Below are 27669 nucleotides of genomic sequence, written 5' to 3'. Positions count from 1 at the left end.
CCCAGGCCCATCCCCACCTACCTGTTACACTTGTGCTGATAAATGTGAGCCCTTCAAAACCCACCCGAAACCCACTGTACCCACATGTAGGTGCCCCCTTCAACCCTGAGGGCTATGGTAGTGTTGTACAGTTGTGGGGAGTGGGTCTTAGGGGGGTTGGGGGGGCTCAGCACCTGGGATCAATTTGTGAAGTCCACTGCAGTGCCCCCTAGGCTGCCCGGTTGGTGTCCTGGTATGTCAGGGGGACCAGTGCACTACGAATGCTGGCTCCTCCCACAACCAAATGGCTTGGATTTTGTCGTTTTTGAGATGGGCGTCCTTGGTTTCCATTATTGCTGAAAACCGGGGACGACCATCTCTAAGGTCGACCATCTCAACATTTACGTCGACCATCTCTAAGGTCGACCTAAATGTTGAGATTAGGGCGTCCCCGACCGTATTATCGAAACGAAAGATGGACGCCCATCTTGTTTCGATAATAGCGGTTTCCCCGCCCCTTCGCCGGGACATCCTTAGAGATTAGCGCCCTTAGAGATGGTTGTCCCCGTGGAGGGGCTATTCTATATGCCGCGCTTAAAGTTAGGCACAGTTTATAAAATAGTGCTTACACCAAGGAATCACACCTAACTTTAGGCGCGGCCATTTGCATGAACTAAAAAGAGGTGCGAATGTACACTCCTAAATCAGGTGCCTATCCCTGTAATTCTATAACAACACGCTTAAATGTCATGAATACCCTTGTTCTGCCCATGACCGTCTCATTTCCACACCCTTTTTTTTTTACTTGTTCCTAAATTTACACTCCTGAATTCAAATTAAATCTAATTTGCGCCAATAATTGCTTGTTAAAAAGCCAATTGGTGCTAATTAGCTCGTTATTCAATTAAATTACACAAGCAAATTGGGCACATAGTCAAACTTGCATGTACAATTTTTGGTGACTTTTACAGAATTAGGGGATAGCACACAACTGCAAGGGAACGTTGTGGTAGGCGTATATGTATGTCATGAGCATGTTGCCTATTGATGCGCACAACTTATTGAAAGTTTGTTGAACATTTTGCAGATAGAGAGTGCCGGGCAAAATAAATGACACAATGAGGTCTCCAGAAGAAGCATGTAACGAAATGGGTCCCTGCTGGTACCGTACTGTTCAGTTTCTCTAGATTGAGACCAGTGGCATAGCTACAGGGGGGGGGGGGCACAGGGGCCTGGGTCCCCCCAAATTGGCTCTGGGGCCCCCAGTTTGGCTAATGGGAGTCCCCAATCACTGCCAGCTGAAGCGTTTGTCCCATATTGGTCTCGCCGCATTGCCTACCGTGCTCTTCTCAGTCGTGCCGTGCACGCTCGTTTTAGTGAAACCGAGCATGCGCGACACTTTCACTAGGCTATTCGTACAGTTAGCTGCAGATACCATCATTAATACCTGCTGGAATTTGTTTCCCAATTACCTTTGTGCTCGATATTCAGCTGGTGGAGATAAGTGTTTTGCTGACCGCTGCCAGCGCTAAACCTTAAAATTTAATGCTGGGCAATATCCGTGCACTGGCGTTGAATGTCCGGGTTTCTAGAGCCAGCTAACGCATAACCGGTAAAGTGAGATATTCATCATTTAACTGGCTATAGTTTACCACATAAAGATAGGATTGACATTTATGCGGTTTACAAGGCCAGTTAAGTACTATATATTGGCTCTTAACTGGTCAAGTGCCAACTCTGCCCTCCGACATCCCCAAAATAGATGGTTTTGAATTTGGCGTTAACCAGTTATTTCCAGCAGCACTAACCTGTTAAGTGCCGCTGAAAAATGAATGGTTATCCCCAAATAGGCGATTCAAATGACCAAGAGCTGTTTCTGTAGTGGAGGAGTGGCCTAGTGGTTAGCGTGGTGGACTTTGGTCCTGAGAAACTGAGTTCGATTCCCACTGCAGGCACAGGCAGCTCCTTGTGACTCTGGGCAAGTCACTTAACCCTCCATTGCCCCAGCTACAAATAAGTACCTGTATATAATATGTAAGCCGCATTGAACCTGCTATGAGTGGGAAAGCGCGGGGTACAAATGTAACAAAAATTAAAAACAAATAAATAAAATAAATGGCTTTGAATATCAACCCCTTTGGATGTGGCTGACAGCGAGAAGGTGCTCCAAGTTCATGAGAAAGGAAATAACACATTACAAAGACCAGCCTCTCTTTCTTCACATATTAACCACCACAGTGGCTCAGATAAACCTTTAGTCAGATCAAGAGCCAAGTTCTTTTCAGACTAGTATTTACTTATAACGCTTTCACTTGAACAGTGGCTTCGCAGGGGTAATGCATTATTTCATTGCTACGATTCACTATTAGGAGAACTGTTATCATTTGTCGAAATGTAGCTTCATCACAACGAGATCTTTTTATTATAACCCTAACTGATTCCTTATCCATATGCCTAACACGCCTAATGAAGTAAAATATGATACCTGACAAATGGATTTTGCCGGCACTGGATGCTTTCCTGCCGGTTGTTATCTTGTGGATGGAAAAATGCCAAATTTACCTAATAGACTGATGCTGAAGAGTATCTGTGTCTGTGGCACCCACTGTGACCACAATGCTCCCCACGGGAATATCCTCCGGTTTGGACACTGTCATTGGCTGCGGGTGAAATACCGGCCCTTCGTTGACGTCCTCAACTGTAATCTGGACTGTTGCCGTGGAGCTGGAACCATATGCTACATCGGGTACCAGGGGATCCTCATTCTCCACTTTGATCAGAAGGGTTTGGAAGGCTGATATCTCATAGTCTAGAGGCTGCAAAACATAGTAACAGCGTTTTATGTTTAAATCTTTTTTATTAATGTACATCGACATAAATTTAACATTTGTCAGTATAGTGCACATAACCCAAAAACAGTCGAGTGGCTGTCTTAATTAAATTAAACATAATTGTAAATATTCTTATCTTTTTCATTTACCCCCCCTCTTCCCACCCTATGTCACTTATCAACACTGTTATTCTTAGAGAAATAATGTAACTTTACAACATAACTTGTCTTACCTAATTCTCTATCAAAACCGCTCCCCCCCCCTTTCCAAACCCCCCTCCCCCCCTTTTCCCCCCCTCCCCCCACCCCAACAACAACCTTCCTCCCTCCCCCCCCCTTTTTTCTCCCCCCCCTCCCCCTTTTAACCCTCCCTCCCTCTCGTCTCTGTTGTAAAACTCTATATGTTCAAGAGGTAACTCCTGGCCGGAGCTGACAAACCTGCTTATAATCAAACGAGAAAAACGCCCAAGTTCCGACCTAAATCGGGAGATGGGCGTTTATCTCACAAAAACGAATAACGCGGTATAATCAAAAGCCGAATTTGGGACGCTTTCAACTGCACTCCGTCGCGGATGCGGACAAAGTGGACGGGGGCGTGTCGAAGGCGTGTCGAAGGCGGAACTGGGGCGTGGTTATCACCCGAACAGAGATGGGCGCCCTTCGCCGATAATGGATGCGTTTGTAGCTAGAATTTAGGGCACTTTTCCTGGACCCTGTTTTTTCACGAATAAGGCCCCAAAAAGTGCCCTAAATGACCAGATTACCCCCAGAGGGAATCGGGGATGACCTCCCCTGACTCCCCCAGTGGTCACTAACCCCCTCCCACCACAAAAAAATGATGTTTCACAACTTTTTATTTTCACCCTCAAATGTCATACCCTCCTCCCAGGCAGCAGTATGCAGGTCCCTGGAGCAGTTGTTAGGGGGTGCAGTGGACGTCAGGCAGGTGGACCCAGGCCCATCCCCCCTACCTGTTACAATTGTGCTGCTTAATGCTTATTAGTCGTCCAACCCCCCCAAACCCACTGTACCCACATGTAGGTGCCCCTCTTCACCCCTTAGGGCTATAGTAATGGTGTAGACTTGTGGGCAGTGGGTTTTGAGGGGGATTTGGGGGGCTCAACACACAATGGAAGGGTGCTATGCACCTGGGAGCTCTTTTACCTGTTTATTTGTTTTTGTAAAAGTGCCCCCTAGGGTGCCCGGTTGGTGTCCTGGCATGTGAGGGGGACCAGTGCACTACGAATCCTGGCCCCTCCCACGAACAAATGCCTTGGATTTATTCGTTTTTGAGCTGGGCACTTTCCCTTTCCATTATCGCTGAAAAGCAAAAACGCCCAGCTCACACATTGGCGAATAAAACATGGGCGTCCATTTTTTATCGATAATACGGTTCGGTCCGCCCCTTCACGGACCCGTTCTCGGAGATTAACGCCCATGGAGATAGGCGTTTCTGTTCCATTATGCCCCTCAAAGTGTTCCAAAAGGGGGACCATATCTGTTGGAGCTCTGCGCCCGCACTCGAGTTCATGTCCTTGATTCCTACTCTTTCAATCCGCATCAAGCGTATCATCTGTGCGCGCCATTGTGTCACTGTGGGATATTTATACGTCAGCCATTCTTTCAGTATGACTTGTCTGGCAACCACCACAGCTCTATCTATGAAGCTTTTATATCCTTTTGGAATCGGGTGTTTGATTTTGAATTGACCAAATAATAACATTGGCTCACAGTCCCACTTCTTTCTCCATAGAGTGGATATATTCTGTACCAGATCTGTCCAAAATTTTTTTATTCCTTTACAGGACCAAAACATGTGGCCCAATGTTGCACCTTCTGATCTACATTTGGGGCACTCTCCCCATGGCGAAAGTCCCATATAGAAAGCTCTTCGGGGTGGTATATAAAGACGGAAAACAAATTTATACTGTTGTTCCCAGTGTCCCACCCAGGTCGAGCGCCTGGGAATGGACAAGATAAATGTCTTAATTATTTCAGTTGTTATGTTAACTTTCAAGTCTTGTTGCCAGTCAGCTTCCATTTTTTTGTAGTTTGGTTCTGGCATTGTCTCTCTGATGTGTTTATGATAAAAGGACAAAGGCACCTTCTGTTGCGACTGCAGCGAGAGGGCTGTCGAGAGCTCTTCCTGGACATCCTCTGCCAAATTCTCCCAATGTAATGATGTCACATAGTGTTTTAATTGCGCATAGTAAAAAAACTCTGTATCTGGCAGTGCAAATTCCTCCTTCAAAACTGAGAAGGGTTTCATACGTCCCTCCTCCGTGACCACTTGCAATATATACTTTATTCCCTTTCTCTCCCACCTGCGAAAGACTGAGTACTGCTGCCCTGGGACAAATGCCATATTATCACATATAGGGAGGAACGGGGTTGCTTTTGGGGCAAATTTGTGCATATGACAGACCCACCTCCACGCTGCCCTGGCCGTCTGCATAATACCTGTTTCTTTCAGTATGACTGGGATACGGGCTCCTGTCCCATGTAAATAATTACTAAAATGCACCCCCGGCGTTAGTTGCAATTCCAAATCAGTGTTGGAATATTCCTGGGTGGACCTGAACCAATCATTTATGTGCCTCAAGCTGCATGCCACATTGAAATATCTTATACTAAGCAATCCCAGCCCCCCATATGCCACCGGGATCTGCAGTGACTCTATTGAAAGGCGTGCCCTCTTTCCCTGCCACAGAAATCGCTGTATCAGTGCGTTCAATTTTTTTTCATCTGACCTTTTTAGATATACTGGTATTGTCTGCAGGACATACAGCCATCTAGGAATAACCACCATGTTATATAATGCGATTCTTCCCCTCAAAGAGAGTGGCAGTGAAGCCCAAGCTGCAAGACTCAATTCTGTGTCTTTGACCAATCTGCGTATATTGTATTCATATAGTTTTGCGAGATCTGAAGGAACATGCACTCCCAAGTATTTAATTGTTTCTGTTGCTTTTTGCAGCGGCATGGTCCCACCCACTACTGATGGTGTCTCTGGTCCTAGTATAAGAACATAGGACTTAGCTTTATTTAGTTTGAACCCCGATAACTGGCCATATTGATCTATGTTTTCCAACAGCACTTCTAGTGACTGATCTGGATTTGTTAAGGTTAGCATCAGATCATCGGCATAAGCTAAGATCTTCACCTCTTGATTTGCTACCTTTACCCCCTCAATCTTCTTTACAGCTTTCACCACTCTTAACAGCGGCTCCAGCGCCAATATAAAGAGCAAGGGCGACAACGGGCAACCTTGACGTGTACCTTTCTCGATTGCAAATTCCTCTTCACTGATCCCATTCACTATCACCCTCGCCCTTGGGTTGTGGTATAGAGCCTTCACGGCCCGCACAAACCAGCCCTGTATACCCATACTTTCTAAGGTTGAGAATAGAAAGTCCCACCTCACAAGGTCGAATGCCTTTTCTGCATCCAAGCTAATCACCATAGCAGACTCTCCCATGGTGTGACACGAAGCTATTGCAAGCAGTAACTTTCTAACATTATGTGTTGCCTGTCGCTTCCGCACGAACCCCACCTGCTCCGGGCCTACCAACCTGGGCAGCCACCGGGCCAATCTCTCCGCCAGAATTTTAGCTAGCAACTTCACGTCCAAATTTAGCAGAGAAATTGGCCTGTAAGAGCCCACTTCATCTGCCGGTTTACCGGGTTTGGGAATCATAGTGATAAGCGCCGTATTTGTATGTAAGGGAAATTCCCCGGCGTTTACTATCTCTTCTTGATACTCCAAAAGTGATGCCAGCGCATCTGGGGGCAACATTTTATAGTATTCCCCAGAATACCCATCTGGGCCTGGTGCTGAGTGTCGTTTTAGGGACTTCACCACCCTCTGCAACTCCAACAGTGTTATTGGACCGTTTAACTCATCTAGTCCTTCTTGGGGTATCTGGTCTAGTCCTGCCTTTTTAAGGTACTCAGAGAGATGCTTGTTCACCGGTCCCTGCTCTACCGAGTATAGCTTGGCGAAGTATTCAGTGAACATCCTCCCGATTCCTTTCCTATCTGTAACCATGTTCCCGTACGAGTCCTTTAGTGTCGCTACTGACCTAGGTCCCCCCCAATTTTTAATTAGCCGTGCTAAAAGTCTCCCTGGTTGGTTCCCGAATCTCTGCAACTTATATTTGTAATACAATGCAGATTTGTTCTCCCTCTCATGTATGAGTGAATTAAGTGCCACTTGCGCAGCTTTCAAATTTTCTAGTGTTACTTGGGTTGGGTGCTGTATGTGCTTTTGTTTGGCTCTCTTCATTTGCTCCTCTAAATTTAGTATGGCTTGTGCCCCTATCTTCCGCTTACGGCTACAAAAGGCGATGATCTCCCCCCTTAATACTGCCTTCGAGGTGGACCAGAACAGCGTGGGCTGGCCATGTGCATGTATTTTATTATTCTCTGCATAGTCCTCCCATTTTTCTCTTAAATGCTTTTGAAATTGGGGGTCTATGGCCAGATGAGCTGGGAAGCGCCACCCCCTCCCTCCCCCCTCACCGGCCAGCACTTCTAAGTCTATCCATATTAACGCATGATCAGAGATCACCTCTGGACCAATAGTTGCAGCTGTTACCTGTGAGAACATTGTACGTTCTACTAAGATGTAATCTAGTCGGGCTAAAGTGCCGTGGGCTCTGGACCTATGCGTAAAGTCCTTTTCCCCAGGATGCAGTGTTCTCCAAACATCTATCAGATCAAGAGCCTGAGAGAGGGCCCTAAACTCCTGAACTCTATTTCCTGCATAATGTTGGGATGTGGGGTTCGTGCAGTCCATCTCGGGATCCGCTACCATGTTAAGGTCTCCCATTATAATCATTTGCTTATTGCGATTCCCCAGACAGTGACCTATAATTGTTTTATAAAACTGTGGATCGTGTGTCGTTGGTCCATAAATTCCCACCAGGAGGAATTCAATACCCTGCAACCACACCTGTAGTATTATGTAGTTTCCATGCGCCCCTTTAGCCAGCAGTTGAGCTTTATAATTTAGACCCTTCCTGAACAATACCGCCACTCCCCCTCTCCTACCCTGTGGAGTCGCCGCAAAGCTCTCCCCCACCCAGGATCTCTTTAATTTGGCATGTTCTACCTCTGTGAGTCGGGTTTCTTGTAGGCACACTATGTCTGCTTTTTGTCGTTTTAATTCTGTCAATATTTTAGATCTTTTTATGGGGGAACTAATGCCCCCCACATTCCAAGACACTACTCTGACCGGCATAATGCTGTTTGTTGAATATAAATTGGGTTGTTACCCTCTCTGGGTTTCCTGCTTAATTTACTCTCAGCTCCACCCAGGGGTTCTATCACCTGGGCCATTATATGTAGTATCATAGTCTTTTTTGTTCTCCTACTTCCACAGTGCCACCTCAGTCTTTCGCTTTGTGTTACCCCCTTCTTACATCCACTTCTCCTTACCCACAACCAGGTCTCTTTTCTGTTATACCAGTACATGGACGAGTTCCCTCCCTTTCCCCCCATCCTTACCCTTCCCTACGGTCTCCCTTCTCTCTTCTCCCCCTTCCTGTTCCGTAAGCTACTTACGGATCTGGTATTCCGGATTTTGCAGAGGGAGTCCCCGCTCTACCCCATACAGTAAAATGATTACCAGTCACCTGTTGTTCGGTCATATAGTGCTGCTTCTTTTCCTCCTCAGCCCTCCTATAATGTCTCTCATAGCTTTTTGCCAGGGTTTTGATCATTTACAAAGGCCTGAGCCTCTGCCACGTTCTGAAAGTGCTTCCACGTGTCCTGGTGTCGTATCTTCAAGTGTGCGGGATACATCAGTGCAAATTTTACGCTCCTTTGTGCCAGCTCCGCACATAACGGGTGAAATGCCCGTCTCTGCTCTTGTACTTTCTGAGAAAAGTCTTGAAAAATCATTATCCTCTGCCCCTCAAAGCGCAATGATTCTCTTTTCTGGCGGAATCCTTGTAATATTTCCACTTTGTGTCGAAAGTTCATAAGTTTTGCAACTACCACTCTGGGGCGTTGGGAATTTTCCATTCGACGCCCTGTTCTGTGGGCCCTCTCGATAACCAGGTGGCCTGTGGAATCAGTAAGTGCCAGCTCTTTCGATAGCCAGTTTTCCAGCCAGTCCGACAAATTTCTATCTTGTATCCGCTCTGGGATCCCCACTATTCTTATGTTGTTCCTCCTGGACCTGTTTTCTAGGTCTTCCAGCTTAGCGGCCTGTTCGGCTAGTTGCTGTTGTAGTTGGGCAATATCGGGGCCTTGTGCACGTGTGTCGTCTTCGAGCGCCGCAACTCTCACCTCAATGTCACCCGCTCTAGTCTCCAGTCCGTCGAGCCCAGTTTGAATAGCCTCCAGACGTTTAGACAGCGCATCCCAGCGCGGATCCATCGCACGAACCACCGCTGTTGTTAATTGCTCGAGCTGCATTTCAGTGAAGACCGGCGCCGCGATCGCGGAGCCGTCCGCCATTTTGTTTTCCCCACCTCCGGCTTTTCCTCTCGTTTTCGTGCCGGTTTTCTGCGCCATTTCAGCGGGGGATTTATGGACGAACTTGTCCATGCAGTTAGTCGCTTAGGAGGGCGTTTTACACGCGATGTGACTTTTTGTTCCGTCGATTTAGAGCGGGGGTTCCCGGAGCTTCAGACAGCTGCTGCCGCTTTGCTCACTGCATAACCGGAAGTCAGTAACAGCGTTTTATTATTGATATTCTTGTTCAGATAATATATCACATTGTCTTTATTACAAGTCCGTATTCAGATTCTTTACAAATAACCCATTAGAAATTGTCAAAAAGCGATAGCTTTTGAGCTTGGTTCATGGCCCTTCAAGGTTCTAGCTAATTTACAGATAGCGATTAATATCACTGAGAATCTTGTACAATGAAGAAGACAGAATAAGTCTGTAGAACTCTCCTTTTAAAAGAAATACATTTCAGAGCTGTGACTTCTCTGACCTGGGATACAATGTATGAAGGATTATATTGATTAACAAAAAATGATTCTTCTACTTACTACCTATAACGAGGCTTTGAACCAACCTTAGCCTACAGAGGAAACCTGAACAATGAATCCAAGTAGCGATTGTTGTTAATCATCTTTTATTCTTAGATGCTGTTTCTTTCAGAACACAAATGAATGTGTCCTTTACATTACCCTGGAGATTCGAAAACATTTATACTGAGGTTCCGTGACAGTATATTTAGTAATTCTATAGTTTATGCCTTGCTTGAAGTCTTTGGCCATTAGTAGAAGTCACTTCACATTGACGGTGTATGCTATTCACAGCTATGTTGCCCTATTTACTAACTGTAACAGCTTCATTTTTTTTTTGTACTCATTATGTGACAAGGCTACATCCCAGATGTATAGAATGAAGCAGCAAAACCCTAAACTACATCTCCCAGAATGCATTTCCAGTCCCAGCAGTGAGAGCCCAGGGGATAGGCAAGCTGGCCATATACCGTCTCTGACCACAAGAGGGAGGGAGAATGAAGGAGCCCATTTCCCCTGGACCAGTGTTGCCAGGTGGGCGGTTTTACCGCCCAATTGGGCGGTTTTCCGCAACCCGCCGCAGGAAATTTTTGCCCGCGGCGGGTTGTGGTTTTTTGGGCTTCTTTTTTGTGTTTTGGGCGGTATTTTTGGCGGTTTTTCGACCGCAGGGGGGGAGGGGTTAGTGACGTTTTGGGCGGGGTTAGTGACGTTCTGGGCGGGGGCCGATGACGGGGAGGCGGGGCCGATGACGGCGGGGGCGGGGTTGGTGACTGCGGGGGCGGGGTGATGACGCGGGGTGGGGGTGTCAGGGGCGGGGTTTGAGTTTGGGCGAGTTTTGGGCTGGATTTAGGCTGGTTTGGGTGGGAAAAAAAATTTCCACCTGGCAACCTTGCCCTGGACCAGCAATCAGTATATCATGCTGCCCACCTGTAATAGGGAGGGGTGGGTTGAGAAGCAGGAGGAGGATTGGATGAAAGAGGGGGTTAATCAGGCTGAGCAGGGAGAAGAAACCAGAATGGAATGGGAGCTTGAGAGCCTGGGGAGAGCAGCACCTGAAGGTTTGAAAATCCCTATTGTTTTGAAAGTTGGTTTGATTGAAACCTGCTTAAAGATAGAAGCCTGTTTTCTTTTGGGTTAGACCTGTTTGCTGTGGGGAAACCCTGACTGTTGGGGGAGGTTGCTGGAAGAGTTACAAGCCTGGTTCCCCCCAAGCTGCACCCTGATTATTTTGGAAGGACTATGTGGAATCTGAAAGACTTGTGTGGGCAGGAGTGGGAAACCCTGCTTGGAGGCAAGTACTGATTTTGCTACTGACTTTGAAAAGGAGGGATTTTTCAAAGGACTATTGCAGCCCTTCAAGAAAGGGGCAGAGCCTTTGTGTTTGCTGGCTTGTACACTAAGAAAGGCAGAACAGCCCTGCCGGGAAAGCCCTAACCCAGGGCTCTGGACTGAAGGGTTTGTCATTAACTTGAAAAATAAAAGAATATTTTAAAGTATCCACTGGTGGCAATTTGTGGAGATCTGTCTATTCGTGGGAGGCGGCTTCCTCCCCTCACATACGGGAACAGCGGGCTCGTTTACAATTAGGTAGGACAGAGTTCTAACTGCAGAACAAGTTCTGATGAAAACTGCATTCTTGACACGTTAGAATATCTTTTTTGGATCAACATAAGAACTGCTACAGACTAAAGAGTTACACGGGGATAGACATTTTACCCATCCTTGCCCGTCCCCATTGGAACCTCCTCTATCCCCGCCCATCCCCACTGGAATCTCCTCCATCCTCACCCATCCCCTGTACAAAAATAACCCGACTTGTGGTAAAATAATCCAACATTACAGTGGTCCATGTTGATAACTTCCCCTCTCAGTGTTTATGGGGATTTCAATGCTGTCAACCATATCCAATCATTTGTTTAGTGATATTATAATTGCTAAGCTAGCTTAGAAATACAAGGAAAGGATAGGTAGGCTGGCGCAAGTACATGCGGTAGCCGGGCAGTAACTCCGAACTGACATATGTTGGGCACACATAGGTGCTTACGCGGCTTAGCAAAAGGGTTCCCTAAATTGCTTTGAATATCGACTCCTAAAAATACTTGCACTCTCATAATATACAGTGATACCTCGTATTTTGTCGATAATCCGTCCGAAAACAATCGGCGAAATCCGAAACCGATGAAAACCGAGGCAATTGTTTGCATATGCATCAACTGAAAAGCAATGGAATTGTTTGGCTAGACGCGCGGGGTGATGCTCACACAACGAGAAACAACGCCACACTGAGCAGGAGAACAGGTGGGTCGCCCTTTGTTTTCGCAAAATTAGCAGCAAGGTCACGTGGGCACGCCGATGAAATCCGAGGCAACCGATGAAATCCGAGACAAATTTTTCACAGAAAGAATCGACGAAACCCGAAACTGACGATAACCGAAGTCAACGAAAACCAAGGTACTATTGTATTATGGATTCACAGGTGGAGGAGTGGCCTAGTGGTTAGGGTGGTGGACTTTGGTCCTGGGGAACTGAGGAACTGAGTTTGATTCCCACTTCAGGCACAGGCAGCTCCTTGTGACTCTGGACAAGTCACTTAACCCTCCATTGCCCCATGTAAGCCGCATTGAGCCTGCCATGAGTGGGAAAGCGTGGGGTACAAATGTAACAAAAATAAATAAAAAATACCCTTACCAGTCTGTAGTAGAGAGCTGCACAGGAATGGGGTTAGCTGGAATTCCACAGGGCATGACTTCCAGGTATAAGAGCTATTCAATAAACCCTGCCTAACTTTAAGCACAGATTATAGAACAGCCAGTTTTTTCGGTGCCAGTTTTTTTGGTGTCATATATAGAGAATCGAGCCCTTACCGTCGTAGATGCACCAACTGGTTAGTACAGAAATATCCACTCTCTGCCCCTGACATGCTCCCTCAAAAACAATTTGAAATATTTTTTGGCAGACGGGTAGCGCATGCAGATTTCAAAGTTACCGCAGGACATCTGAGCGCATCCCACAGTACTTCATTTTTTGCTGCATTAGGCATATGTTCCACTCAATGTGGAAACTTAAACGTGTAAAGCCATTCTTCCCGAGGGCAACCTTCCGCAACCTGGTTCAATCAATGGTGCTAAGCCATGCGGACTATTGCAATGGACTTTATGTGGGATGGAAAGAACAACTCATAAAGAAACTAGAGACTGCTCAAAACACAGCAGCCAGGCTCATATTTGGAAAATCGCGATTCGACAGCGCCAAACCGCTATGAGAAAAACTGCACTGGCTCCCAATCAAAGAACGTATTACTTTCAAAATCTGCACCCTTGTCCACAAGATTATCTATGGCGAAGCCCCGAGTTATATGTCTGACCTTATAGACCTACCAAAAAGAAGCACAATTGGATCATCACGATCATACCTAAATCTTCACCACCCCAGCTGCAAAGGACTCAAGTATAAATCAATCCACGGATCCAGCTTCTCCTATATAAGCACGCAACCATGGAACGTATTACCAAAAGCCATAAAGACAACACACGACCACCTCAACTTCCGGAAATCACTAAAGACCGACCTGTTCGAGAAGGCATACCTTACTGATCCAACTTAAGTGCCCGGACTCAGCAACACAACGAAAACATAACCTGCAACGAACATTATATAACTCTTCTTCTCTCGATTTTATTATGTGTCTGTAACACTTACATCTCATTCTCTACCACATCACTCTGTATTTGTTTCATCACCGGAGGCGGCTTACGCCTCATAGTGCTATGTAAGCCACATTGAGCCTGCAAATAGGTGGGAAAATGTGGGTTATAAATGCCGATGGTGGAGTGTGGCTGCAGTTTGTTCTTGTTACTTTTATTTCTACTGTTGAGTACCTCAATAAAGATGAGTTTATAAAAAAAAATATATATATGTTAACGCCTAATGCAGCTTAGTGAAAGGACCCCTTAGTAAAGAAGGCTGACTTGTGGAATGCCGACATGTGAAACGGCATGTGAACGGAATGATCTTGCTTCATGTGCATTGATGTTACTACTACTACTACTTAACATTTCTAGAGCGCTACTAGGGTTACGCAGCGCTGTACAAAATAAACAAAGAATGACGGTCCCTGCTCAAAGGAGCTTACAATCTAAAGGACGAAATGTCAAGTTGGGGCAGTCTAGATTTCCTGGGTAGAGGTGTAGAGGTTAGGTGCCGAAGGCGACACTGAAGAGGAGGGCTTTAAGCAGAGATTTGAAGATGGGCAGGAAGGGGGCCTGGCGTATGGGCTCGGGTCTCGGGCCAAGACAGTGAGGAAAAGGCAAAGGGTGTAAAGAGTTTTAGAATGTTTTATTTTTCTTGTCATATACATATCCACTGTCTTTTGCCTCCATGTAATATTTTCTAATTTCCTTCCACTAATGGAATGTTTTTCTTTCTTTTCCTATAAAAAATAAAACATTTCTCATTTTCTAGCTTCCCGCTATGCAGAAGGACTGTGCACTGGTTTGGAGCTGGTTTAACTAAGGTAGTGTTCTGACTGTGCTTTCTCTGTCCAGTCCCTGATGTTGACGACATCAGGAAAAGGTTAACGAGGGCCATATATGATAATGAAATGCATAATGTATTACTCTATCCAGAGTTGGGATGAGTTTGAAGTGTCACTCAGAGAGATTGTACCTGACTTGATATGCAGAACTTCTGAGACACTTAAAAAAATAAAAAGGATCCAATTAATTTTACATGCCTTAATCAATAAATACATTTCTGTTGTGCAGTTTTCAAAATCATATTTTCAATGAATCAAATCCCCAGTGACTAATACTCCCGGGATAGCATGTATATTATCCAACACGCCTCATATCTCTTCCCCCTTGTTGCAGCTGAACCTTTGTTTCGTTACAATCAGAAGATTTATTTACATAGCCTAATCATAATTTAATTATTTTTTTAAAGTGTGTACTAGAGTTTGGTAATGTAATTACCTATCTACAATTAACCTGGTGCAAGAATTAATTTATAATTCTAATACATAATTTATAGCATAACCCACAGCCATCAAAGAATTTACATCTAGAGCTAAAACTCAATGAGAGACTTGGTAGAGATATACAGTAGTACAAAATTAAACTCAGGACTATATTTTGCCCAGTTTATGAGAAAGGTGCCCACTTTCTCCTTCAAAAAAAACAAAAACAAAACAAAACACAAAAAACAGCAAGTCAATTTTCAGCAGGATATCTGGGGAGAAATTTGACTCTTTTAATCTGAATGTCTCAAAATTTGATCTTAGTGGATTCAGGGGTCCTTTTACTGAGGGGAAAAAGAGCCCTGCGTTGGCGGTGGGGGCCATTTTCCCATGCACCAGGGCCCTTTTACCCGCAGCTAGTAAAACCCGAAAAAAGAAATGGCCACACGGTGAGATAACTCTTACCGTGTGGCCATGTGGTGGGAAGCTCTTACCGCTACCCAATGAGGTGGTGATAAGGGCTCCAGCACTAACCACGCGATAACTGGACAGCACGCAGCGATGCCCGATTACCACCAGGTTACCGCCGTGCTAATCATTTCCAGGGGTTTTATTTCGCCCCTGGAAATGGCGTGCATTAGGGGTGGGACTACCGCCAGGAAAGCTGAAAAGGCTGTCCTAACTTTAACCGCTGAATTAACTGGGCCCCGGTCTCAACATCAGCTGGTGCCCGAATAACTTCCAGGTTGTCGCACATACCCAGATAGTCAATGTCGGAGGCTGGATATGCCCCGGCGTTGAACATCCAGGGTTAACTCAGCCTGCAGCTTTGAGCAGCTTACAAGATGCTTATCACCGCGGGCTGAATATCGACACCTGAATGTTTGGCTTGGTTCCATGTCCAAGCTATATGTATACGCTAACCAGCTGATATTCAGAGCTATTTAACTGGCCAGGAATGGCTCCTGGCTGGTTAAGTAGCACTTAACAAGTGTCAACGAATATTCAACGGGGGATGGTTGGCTCTCTCCCGCTGAATATTTGCGGTCAGAGCGATATAGCCGGTTAGCCATGAATATGCAGCAGATCACTGGCAAAGTTAGCCATCAAATCGGGCTGCTCAAATAGCAGGTCTATCTTTGGCCGCTATAAACTTAACCGGCCAGTGTTGAATATTGGTTTGGCCAACAATAAACTGGATATTCAATGCTGGTGACGGAAATGGCCCGGCATTGAATATGTGGGCTCACCGCCGACCGCAGGAGTTAGGCTGCCTCCCATGCATGGGCGGCCCCACCATTAGGCCAACTGAGGCGAGGGCCTCAGGTGGCTAGGAGCAGCATCTCAGGGAGTGGCTTCGTAGCGTTTTACCTGGTCACGGTGACTTTCCAAACCCGGCAGAGATTCCCATACACTGCCCTGCTGCTGCCGGCACCCACCTCTTCCCTTTACTACTACTACTACTATTTAGCATTTCTATAGCGCTACAAGGCATACGCAGCGCTGCACAAACATAGAAGAAAGACAGTCCCTGCTCAAAGAGCTTACAATCTAATACTAAGTAACTTCCTGTTTCGCTCAGGCAGCCACAGTAAAGGGAAGAGGCGGCTGTTGGCAGCAGCAGGGCAGCGTATGGGAATTGCTGCTGGGTTTGGAAAGTCACCACAACCAGGTAAAATCCCAGGGGTGGGCGGCATCTTGGCCGGTGGGGGGCATACCAGGTCCGCCTCAGGCGGCATCTTGCCTTGGGCCGGCCCTGCTCCCATGGTCTGAATATCAGCCCCTATACATATAATATGTATTGATCTGCAACCCTGCCCATTGAATTCCCCAACTCTACCCTCCGCACTCTGGAGAATTTTATAACTAGGTGCCTATTTTATAAAGGAACATAGAGGCCCATTTACAAAGCTGCAATAAACACTAATGGGTGCTCATCACAGCTAACAAGGGCTTACCATGGGGCACGCTGAGGCATCCCATGGTAACGTGCAGGGGCATAATCGAACGGGGCGCCCTAGTTTTCCTGAGGGCGTCATCACAGGTTTCCCATGTAAGAATTTATTAACCTTACCTTAACAACAGACAGCATTCCTTCGTTAGTCTGAGGGTTGGTATGGATTTCGAAGCTCTGGCCAGGGTTTCCATTAATGATGGTATAGACAGCTTGCCAAGCTCCTGTTGTTGGGTCATCTTGGTCTTCAACAGTTAAGTTGACAATGACACCAGTGACGCCTTCCTTCACTGTGGCTTGGAACTAAAAATAGAGCAAAGGGCACTGAAGGTCCAATACTGAAAAAGGCTTGAGAACAAGAGAATACTGTCGAAAAGCCAAGTTCAAATGAGTTATTTATGACATCACAGCCAAGCTGTAATCCTGAAAAGAAAGTGAATTTCAGGTGTTGTCAACAAAGCATTCTGAAAGCAAACAGAGCAGTTGTTACTGCTTAACTGTGTCCACTCTTGACAGGCTGTGTGTAAGAAGAATGCGATAGAAAATAGCTTTGGAAAGCTGGAAATGGCTTTAACAAAGATGAAAAATCGGATGATGAGTGGCGTAAAATAAAGAACACAAAACCTCGGCATCCAAAAGTTAAAATTGGAATGCTGAGCTAGCTTCCTGTTGGACGCACAGACATTTTTGGAATCGCTATTGAAAAGATGTAAGGTCTGATTAATTGACATTCAAAAGCATTCATCAAAAACCTTAATCACGTTTCCTTTGAATGGAAAGACCACTGAGTAATTTACATAATCATCAATTCAACACAAAATGCATCTCTTTTGGCAGTTTTTCCACATGCAAACTATTTAAATAGAAATATATTACATTTGGCTGGGGCAGTAATTAGTCATTCAGATCTATCATAACTACCATTGCCTTATGCTGTTCGGTTACTTAGAAATGCTTGATGCCCTGTAATTTAACATTTTTTTTCATTTGCCATTTTTTCTTTTGTCTCGTTTTTAACTATTGCATCCTTATTTTTATTTCTAGCAATTTTGATTACATTTTTTTCTGAAATATTTTTTTTTTAAATTTCAGTGTTACAGTATTTGTTAAGTAAATCTTCCATTACATGTCTGGGCTTGCGTAGATGTTGGGAACAAGATATTCAGCAGCCCATTTCTGATAGCAGCTGGACGCAGATCTGGTGCTCAGTGTTTAAGTATTCCAGGTCTGCGGCCATCACGCAGTCCCTTTATTTTTATGCACTGGTCCTTATGGACGCCCTTCAGGTCGCATACCATTAATCCGTCCATTCCCAGTTTATGTTGGTCTTGTCATGCTCAACGGGGTACTATCAAACACCTTGTTTTTGACTGTGCATGCCTTCAATCATTTTGGACTGATGTCTGGTTCACTTTAACGGATATATTTCATTTCCATGGTCCTATGCTGTATAAATATGTGTTGCTCAGAGACCAATGTTTTCGCTCTTCCTTAAGCCATAATGAATGCTTACTTGTTAATACTTTGCTTACTTTAGCCTTGAAAGTAGTTTTTGGGCACTGGAAGACCCTGGGTCAAGTCACATATCAAGAATGGTGGACTTTGGTATTTCTGACTTATAAATATGATACCTTTCTGGCTAAAAAGCCATGTCGCTATATCACTTATAAGGAGAAGTGGTCTTTGTTATTGTCCTTTGTTAGTGATGCTTGATGAGAAGTGTTTTTCTTTTCTTCCTCTCCGCTTTTCCTCTCTTCTGTCCTTTACCTGATTTTTGCAATTTGTATGCTGTTATACTGTTACACTGAATTGTCCTCTGTTATTCTATTTTTAAATTTAATAAAAATACTACGACCACAGTATATGGGAGTCTATTTACTGAAGGTTTCACTCATTATGGGGAAAATATTTGGGAAAGAGGGCCCATCATTTGTAACCATTTTGCAGCGACAGGATCGCTGCTGGTGGTGCAATGATCACGATGAGAATCCTAAGGTCAGTTTTGAAGTTCCATTAGGTAAAAAGGATCACAGGTAGAGTTCCACCTAATAAAATTAAATCACTTCTGGGGTGAAGATTTACTAGATGGAGAGGATGCAAGTGAGGATGGAGTTCCATCAGACATAAAGGAACACAAGTAGAGACTGTGTGGAGGTAGAGTTACATCATATCTGAAAAATCATAGGCTGGTGTAGAGATCCTTTCAAGAGTAGACGTGCACATGAAAGACAATTCTATAACGCAGAAGCTCGACTTACACACTCTTTGTGTGTGGGTAGATGTATGGAATATTATCACTTACACACACAACTGTAGACTTACCTATAGAAGTGCCAGCACGGCACCTAAGTGCCATTCTTAAAATGGCACTTGTAACCTATATCCCAGGGGTGCACTGAGAGTGGTCTGGACCCCCAGATAATGAGGACTTTTGCCCCTCCTCCTGGTCCTGTTGCCACTCTCTGGTCCTGCCACTGACCTTTTCCTTTTGTCCTGCAGCTAAATCGGCCATCTACCGCTGGCATTGGAACTTCCCCTCTGCCGCAGCCTGTGCTTATGGAAGAAGGAAGTGACATCAGAAGGGGTGGGCCGTGGCAGAGGGAAGTTCTTGCACCAGTAGCAGATGGCTGATTTAGCTGCTGGTGCCCCTGCCTGGTCTAAGAGCATGCTCAGAGCATGCGAGAGAAGTCCTGGCATGCTGCTCAGAGCCAGGAACAAGCAGTGGAGAGTGGCATAGTCCATTTATTTGGCTGGCGGGGCTTGGCATCCCTGCCAGCATAGATATGCCTAGCGTGCCAGAATAGGGGGAGGGGGAAAGGAATGCCCCCCCCCCAAATGACCTATTGTACAAGATCTCTTACAGGCAGATGATCAAAAGCCCCGCACTGTTCCAAACAGCGCTCTAAAATAGCGCTGGAACAGCGCGGGGCGCTATTAGACCTATGATCAGAGATTATGCATGCAAATTTAAGCAGCGCAATTATCTCTGATTATGGGGTAGACATGCGGGAAAATTGTGCCAGAGCATGCGCTCAGCACAATCCTCCCGCACTTGTTTGACAGGTCTGGGCTGCAGACCAATGAAAAGAGAAGGACGCCCATCTTTAAATCGGAAGATGGACGTCCTCAACTGCCCTGCTGCAGGGACGGCCAAATTTCAAGGGGGTGTTGGAGGTATAGTGAAGGGGCAGTTGAGGACATCCAAAATTTGGATGTTTCTGTGACGGGGCAGTAGAGGACGTCCAAAATTTGGACATTTCTGCAATGGTCAGTTAAGGACGTCCAAAATTGGATGTTTCTATGAGAAAGACATCTTTCTCATAGAACTATCCAATTTTGAACGTCCTTAACTGCCCATTGCAAAAACATCCAAAATTTGGACGTCCTCAACTGCCCTCGCTGGCAGGTTTGCTGTAGGGGGGAATGGGGGCCTGCCAGCATGCAAATGCATGCTGGACAGGGCTCTCCATTCCTCCCCAATGATCTGCAAACCCTAATGCCAGCTCGGAGCTGGCGTAGGGTTTGTCGCAGCCAGCGACCCAATCTTTGGCGCGCTGGTCGTTGATCATTGGGGATGAACGCATTAAGCGCTGTTTAGAATGCATTTGCATGCTACTTGCATTAAGAGCCCTCGAGCACGTTGTTTTACGCGCTCGAGGGCTCTGATCATGGGGCATTAGCAAACGCCGGCACTAGTATGGCGCTAACAGCCTCTAGCGCCGGCGTTTGCTTTTGATCATCTGCCTGTTAATGTTGTACTTGATGCCTGTGGTTGTAACTTATGTCTACAAACTGATGCAGGTTTAGTCAAGAAAAATCTTGAATATTTAGGAATGTATAAATATATAATATACTGATGGATGGCTTTAAAAACTGCCAGTTACATTCACACTCCCAATCCAGGCTGCTGAAGGGCAAAGAATTCTGGCAATAGCCCCAAAGTACTAAAGTTTTTGGAAAGTACGTTAATTGATTTTACTCAGTTTAAATTCACTCATTCCCAAAGCGCTATTCATTAAAAAAGGAAGAGTAGCAGAATTCAAGGGCATGTTTAAATGGCCTTGTCAGCAGCACCACTAAGAATCCTTTTAGACGAGAATGCTGCTGGCCTGGTTCAATAAGAAACTGCTCTCTGCATAAGACTTGTATTTATTGAAAAGTCAGATTGTGCAGCTCTTTGCAGAGTTCTCCTACCACATTGGTCCTCAAGAAAAGTGAAATTTTTGTAGGCTCTGACACCATTTTTAAAAATGTATATCTTACTTTGACTTACAACTCACTCTTCTGTGCAATTCTCAGGGTGGTGATTATCTTAAAATAGAAATGAAATAGAGCACGCACCATTATAAAAGGGGCGTACTGAGGGCTGGGCGGTGGGGGGGCTGTCCGCACCAGGGAGCAGGGAACCGGCGGAGACGACAGCCACGCGGCAGCTCCCAACACCCCAGGAGGTAAGAGGCTAAGGAGGCTGTAAAAGGCAATGCACCCGGGGGGGGGGGGGGGGGGTTGAAAAGATGCACCGGGAGAGGGATAAGATGCTACACCCCAGGGGGGACATGACACTGAATGGGGGGGGGGGTGCGCTGCATGGGGGGGGGGGGGGGGTGCACTGCATGGAGGGGGCAGCAGCCTGCCCCGGGTGCAAGTCAACCAAGGAACGTCACTGCTTGAATGTATCAAAAGGGACTTCATGGCTCTCCCTGTCCAAATCATAAAACGTTGTTCAAAACAGTACTTTAAAAAAACAATAGCCATTTTTCTTTTTTGAAAATGACCTTCTTTTCTATTCAGAGTTTGGCCGTTTTTTGCAAAACATCCAAAGTCGGACTTAGACGTCATATCAGTAATGCCCCTTATTGATAACTAAACACCTAAACATTTCTGTAGAATATTCTATATCAGCAATTCCGCATGTAAAGTGACATTACAGAATAGACTCAAAGCCTGTGTGGAAAGTGGGCCCCTAAATTGCGGTGTCCACGTATACAATTGCCCACTCTCCACCATGTTTAGACTTTGGCCCAAAGGAGACAATTTGAAAATTTCCTCTAAACAGTAATATAAGAAAAACTATGGATATGATTCACAGGAACAGACTTTCCCAATAGGCAATAAAGACATCTGCCTAGGGGCAACACCCCATCAGCAAAATGTTTTTCCCATCGCTGAAACACAGATCCTTATTTAAGGCCAGTCAGCTAATGTAGCATCAATGAAGCAACCCTCCAGACCCACTGTAAATTGAAATTTTGAAAAGGACCCCCTAGGTAGTTGGTAGGGGGCAACTAGCTTTTGCAATGCCTAGGGACATTCAGCCAGTTAAATCCACCACCAGTGGATTCGTTAGAATTCCATAAAATATGATTTCCAGTTGCAAATAGGTTTAACAAGTACCGATACTCTGAAAATACTATAAACGAGAGATGGTCTTGTGAGCATGCTGTGATAACAGCAAATAACAGACAAATATCTCACTGTGTTATTTAATTCCGGGACACGAGTAAAAGGCTTCACCTTATCACTGATTATGTGATCCTGAGCTCAGCCCATCCTATAACCCTATTGGCCTCCAGTGGCTGAATAGACAAAGAGGCTGAATAGCAACATCTAGAGAAGCAAATATTAGGAAGATATAAATCACAATCAGAAAATAAACAGGTGGAACACACAGAGGGAGAAAACACTATGCTTCATTAACATCCTGTACGCTAGCCACGGATTTGCCCACAAACGTGTATACATCTAAAAACATTCGTACCTTTCATTTGCATCTGCAAAACCTCAGGCACATGAATATTTATTCTTGTTCAATGTCAGTAGAAGTCCACTCTAGAGCTCCACAGCTGTTATTGCTCCTCAGCATCTCTCTCTCCTCTGTTTCTCTTCCAATCTTCCCCTCCCTCCCTGTATTGGGTCTAACTATTTCCAAGGAGAAGCAAATGATGTTTGTGCCAGTGGCGTTCCTAGGCTGGCTGACACCCTGGGCGGATCGCCAATGCGCCCCCCCCGGGTGCAGTGCAGCCCCCCCCCCCGGGTGCATTTTTACCTGCTGGGGGGGGGTGCTGCGTGCCTGTCGGCTCCGAGTCCGCTCGTTCCCTGCTGCTCCCTCTGCCCCGGAACAGGAAGTAGCCTGCTCCATGCAGAGGGAGCAGCAGGGAGGGAACTAGCGGACTCGGCCAACAGGCGCGCGGCACCCCCCCCCCCAGCGGCGTGCACTCGGGGCGGACCGCCCCCACTGCTCCCCCCTTGGTACGCCACTGGTTTGTGCTATTCACCTTTGAATCTAGCGTAACACCTTTCTGCCTGGGCGCTTCTGGGTCCAGGGTCCAAGTGGGTTGGAGCCCCCGTGAAGGGCACAGTCCGTTGGACCCTCACTCACTCAGCATGTGGAGCCTCTGCCTGGGGAAACAAGTGTTAGCGGGTGAGGTTACCCTCCCCCAGAAACGTAAAAGTTAAGGTCCAAAACCCCTGTAGGAAGTAAGGCTGGTGGTTAGATTTGGCTGTCTTAGGGGGAACAGCGACACACAGTCTAGTCCAAAATGACCACTCCCATAGTCAGCAGTTTAAACCTCAAACAGTTTATTCTTCAAGTTGAAACCACGGGATCATTCCAACTACATAAACTCTCCATCACTTGATGCAATCTTTACATAAGTTGTTCTTCCGATATTCTGTACTCTTCTTCCTTAGGGTATATCTTACAAGGTACCACCAGCTCCAATCGATTCAGAATGCTGCAGCAAGACTAATAGATTGTAAGCGATGTGACCACATCACACCATTTCTGCATAAACTTCACAGCCAAATTTAAAATGCTCCGTTTGACCTTCAAGGCCCTTAAAGGAAATGGTCCAGAGTACTTGAAGTACAGGATCTCCCTCTGCACAACTTCAAGGCCCCTAAGGTCCTCCCAAAGAGTTTCCCTAACCACACGCTCTCCAAAGGACATCACACGATGTGATACCCGCAAACGAGCCCCCATATACTTGAATGCACTCCCTGAAAGGCTTTGCTTAACACAAGACTATCTCTACTTCAGGAAGCAGGTGAAAGCTTGGCTCATCAACCAGGCCTTGAACAGAAGAAGTAAACGACACTGGCTGCACATATTATAACAGAGCATGTTTATCTACTCCTACCCTAGCCAAGATAATGTTCAAGAACCTTGTCTGACCTCATTTGCAACTCTCCTTTACTAGTCCCTTATTTTCGTACTCCTGTTACTCTATCTTATCTCTCTATATGTTCCATCTTTGCTTACACCTTATGCTGTCTATTAAAATGATGTATTGTGTATTGTGTTGGCATTATAATGTAGCATACTATGGGTATAACAAAAGAGAGGGAACAAAGTACAAACTAAAGTCCAAACAAAAAAAACAGCACCACGGGCCTTTAAAAATGGAACACAGTTCTTTAATGAATGAGCCTTGACAAAAAGACCGGACACGGGCCGTGTTTCGGTGACTAGCACCTGCGTCAGGGGTCACAGTGATGACGTGGAAAACTTGGGGAATAACTCGAATATATTCCTCTACAATATATTATTCCTTACCCCACGTCTCATGTAGTAAAAGCTACAAAGCACCAAGGCACTTTCACTTTCTGTATCAAAATGGATGAAAAGCTAGTCACCGAAACACGGCCCGTGTCGGGTCTTTTTGTCAAGGCTCATTCATTAAAGAACTGTGTTCCATTTTTAAAGGCCCGTGGTGCTGTTTTTTTTGTTTGGAATGTAGCATACTATGCCATATTTTGTATTTGAATAATTTTACTGCTGTAATTGTCTATTGCTAATGCTTGATTTATTCTTGATGTACACCGCGTTGAGTACATTCCTTCAAAAAGGCGGTAAATAAATCCTAATCGATCAACCAATCAATAAATAAATGCTCTGAAACAAGATTATTTACACTTTGTACAGCTCCAGTCCTTGCCTATTCCCAAAGATAGTTTTCCAAAGGCTGTGCTCCTCTCTATGTTTCAGGTTCAGACCCTCCTGGTCTGATCTCCACCCAGGGTGACCTTTGCATTGGCCCACCCTGACCTCAGGATGGACACTCAGTGGCTCCTATCCCGTGCTCCTGGGCTGGGTCTCTCCACTGCTCAACCCACAGCTTTTCTTCATGGTTACCGTTTTTCTTAGCAGCAACTCTCCCTGTCCTTAGCCAATGGATTCACTTCTCTTTAAAAGGGACCCCCTCCCCCCCTTCTCCTTCTTTGAGTCACTTGGTAGGGCTTTGCAGTCAACCAAAGTCCCACAGCAGGAAAAAAAAAAACAACAAAAACCAGAACCAAAAACAAGACAAGATCCCTCTCCAGGCCAACCCATCACCTTTCATCTCCTTCCCCATTATCATTCTTCTCTCTCCCAGAACCAGTGTTGCCAGGTACTCAGCCCCGAAACCCGCCCAAAAAGTTCACACCCCCACCCCCGCCATCAACCCCGCCCCCGCCGTCATCAACCCCGCCCCCACCATCATCGACTCCGCCTCCGCCGTCATCGACCCCGCCTCCTCCGTCACGACCCTGCCCAAAATGTCACTAGCCCCACCCAAAACGTCACTAGCCCAGCCCAAAACGTCACTAGCCCCGCCCAAACCAGCCCGAAAAACCACACAAAAACCACCGAAAAAACCCAAAAACCAGCCCAAAAACCCGTGACCCGTGGCGGGCAAAAATTTCCCGCTGCAGGTTGCAGAAAACCGCCCAATTGGCAACCTTGCCCAGAACTATCTCTCTGCATTTTATTTCATAAAACCCTCCCCTTGGGCTGGGCTTCCTCCCACCCGGGGACCTCCCAGTCACTCCCCTCCCCTCCTCAGTGAGGGACTTACTCTCTTAGTAATCCCAACCTAATAGGGGATTGCATTAGCATCTATGAATTCCATGACTTGCTATACGTTCTTACTAAAGCACAATTACCAAAACCCAATTTCTCCCTTTCCAAGATAGTTCAATGGCTCATAAACAATAATACAATGAATGAAATAGTTACACTGAAATTCAAGGGCGCCTACTGATTTAAGACATTAAAGAGTGTATCGGAAAATAGGGACTCATAACCTAGCTATTTCATACAGAGGGGCTTCCAATAATTTCAGCATAATTACTGAACTGAACTGTTATATCAAGCTGATGCTTGTGCTTTCAGCTAATGCAATTACCCAACACAATAAAAATAATGAAGTAAAACAATTCAAGATTTCAAACTATACTGTCAAGCTTTTTATTATACCTGAATAGGCCAGGGTGCAAGTCCCAGCGAGTGAATTCCCAGGCCTGTTAACTAAAGCAGCTTTGCTAAACTATTTCTTCCTGTTTATCAGACATGAGGGTTCTTGTTCTCTTTCTGCAAATAGAACTTAATTGCTAGTCCATACTTTTCTCATCTTGCATGCTCCAGCGACAAAAAGCAGATGTTATGTGACCCCCCTCTATAAATACCTTGATGGCATGCTGATGATTAGTGGTAATGGTTAATTAGGCATGGATGTCAGCTTTGGAAAGAAAAGCGATGGAATCAGAGATGAACTGTGGAATGTGAAAGGAAAGTGAAGGAGAAATTGGAGGTCATAGTTTAGAGAGGTTTAAAAACATTGCACTCATTTATTAAATATTGATTGCACAGGCCCAGTACTCTTTTTTCCCTATTATGGAGTAGTTACATATACTTGACCCGATGAGTGAAAAAAAAACCAAAAGTGAGGCATGTGACTTATTTATACCCAGGGCTTTTTTTGAGGGGGTACTTGGAGGTACTGAGTACCAGCACCTTTTCCATTGTCTGCTCAAATTGACCCATGGATCCCAAGTTTTAATGATAAAATTGGCGTGCAGTGCCTGGGCTCTATCTTGTTATAGATTCTGTGACTGGTTGCAGGGGTCCTGGCTATTATGGGGTGGGTCCTTCAGTGATCATCCCATTCCTGAAGGGTGGCCTACATTTGACTACCGGCACCTTTTTTGCTAGAAAAAACACACCGTTTATACCACAGGATAGAGGGATGTCAATTTCGTAATCCTGCAGAACTTCAGCCTCAGGTATGAACTAATTCCATCATTAATAAATGAGAAACGTTTATCAACAAAAAAGTAAGTTTTTTGGAAAAACGCATTTGAAAAATAGCAAACTTAAAACATCTATATCTCCGTAACGCATAGAAAGTTATGGATAAAATTTTGACCAATTTGGACTCTATAGCACACAAAACTTTCAAAAATGAAAGTTGCCCAGATTTACTCCTGCAAACTTTTATAACCTTTATCTCTGTTATTTGTAACCCCACTTTTGGTACCTTTTGATCAGTGGTTCACATATATACACCTTATCAACTCTCTTACAGGTGCAATCCCAACACACAGGCACGTGTGTGCATCCAATTCAGGTACATTTTCTATAAGACTAGTAAAAGAGGCCCATTTCAGAGCAAATGAAACGGGCGCTAGCAAGGTTTTCGTCGCCAACACCTCCCCTCCCTCTCTCCCTCCCTGGCCAACCCCTTCGTTGTTCTGTCATTGCTCCGCCCCCAACGTCATGACGTTTGACGCGAGGGCGGGGCCTGGAGCGATTTCCCCCCCCCACCTCCTTGCCTCCCTCCCTGCCAACCCCTTCGTTGTTCTGCCATTGCTCCGCCCTCGAGGGCGGGGCCCGGAACGATTTTGGTGGCTTCACCACCACGAACCTTCGAACCTTTTTGAAGGAAGTCAGGGCTTGGCTTCACTGATGTCAGTGTCCTCAGAACGTTGAGGGTGAGTTTTATTATAGTAGATATTTATCACATTTGGAAGCAATCTCACTTTTTACATATAATCCAAGAACCTTCTACCGTTGACAAGAGATGAAATCGCCTTTTTTCACTTCTTTATAAAAGTCACATACACTATAAATGAATGTTGTCATCAAATCTGACCTTATCTCTCATTGATAAACCTCTTAATCCTAAAATGCCACCAAGCCTCACAC

The 27669-nt window shown here is 45.5% G+C and overlaps 1 protein-coding gene across 1 annotated transcript in view; it reads right to left on the bottom strand.

Moving 5' to 3' along the window:
- Nucleotides 1–27669, bottom strand: part of LOC115471367 (cadherin-13-like) — a 1126129-nt gene that overhangs the window by 184976 nt on the left and 913484 nt on the right. The window contains exons 9-10 of the mRNA XM_030205064.1: nucleotides 16824–17006; nucleotides 2542–2795 (exon numbers count right to left, since the gene is read on the bottom strand). Coding sequence (XP_030060924.1) covers nucleotides 2542–2795; nucleotides 16824–17006 — 437 coding nt within the window. The remainder of the gene's footprint in view (nucleotides 1–2541; nucleotides 2796–16823; nucleotides 17007–27669) is intronic.

The sequence above is a fragment of the Microcaecilia unicolor genome, chromosome 5 (genome assembly GCF_901765095.1).
Source record: "Microcaecilia unicolor chromosome 5, aMicUni1.1, whole genome shotgun sequence".
Classification (NCBI taxonomy): domain Eukaryota; kingdom Metazoa; phylum Chordata; class Amphibia; order Gymnophiona; family Siphonopidae; genus Microcaecilia; species Microcaecilia unicolor.
The sequence above is the reverse complement of the archived record's forward strand: the minus strand, read 5'-3'. Positions and strand labels throughout refer to the sequence as shown.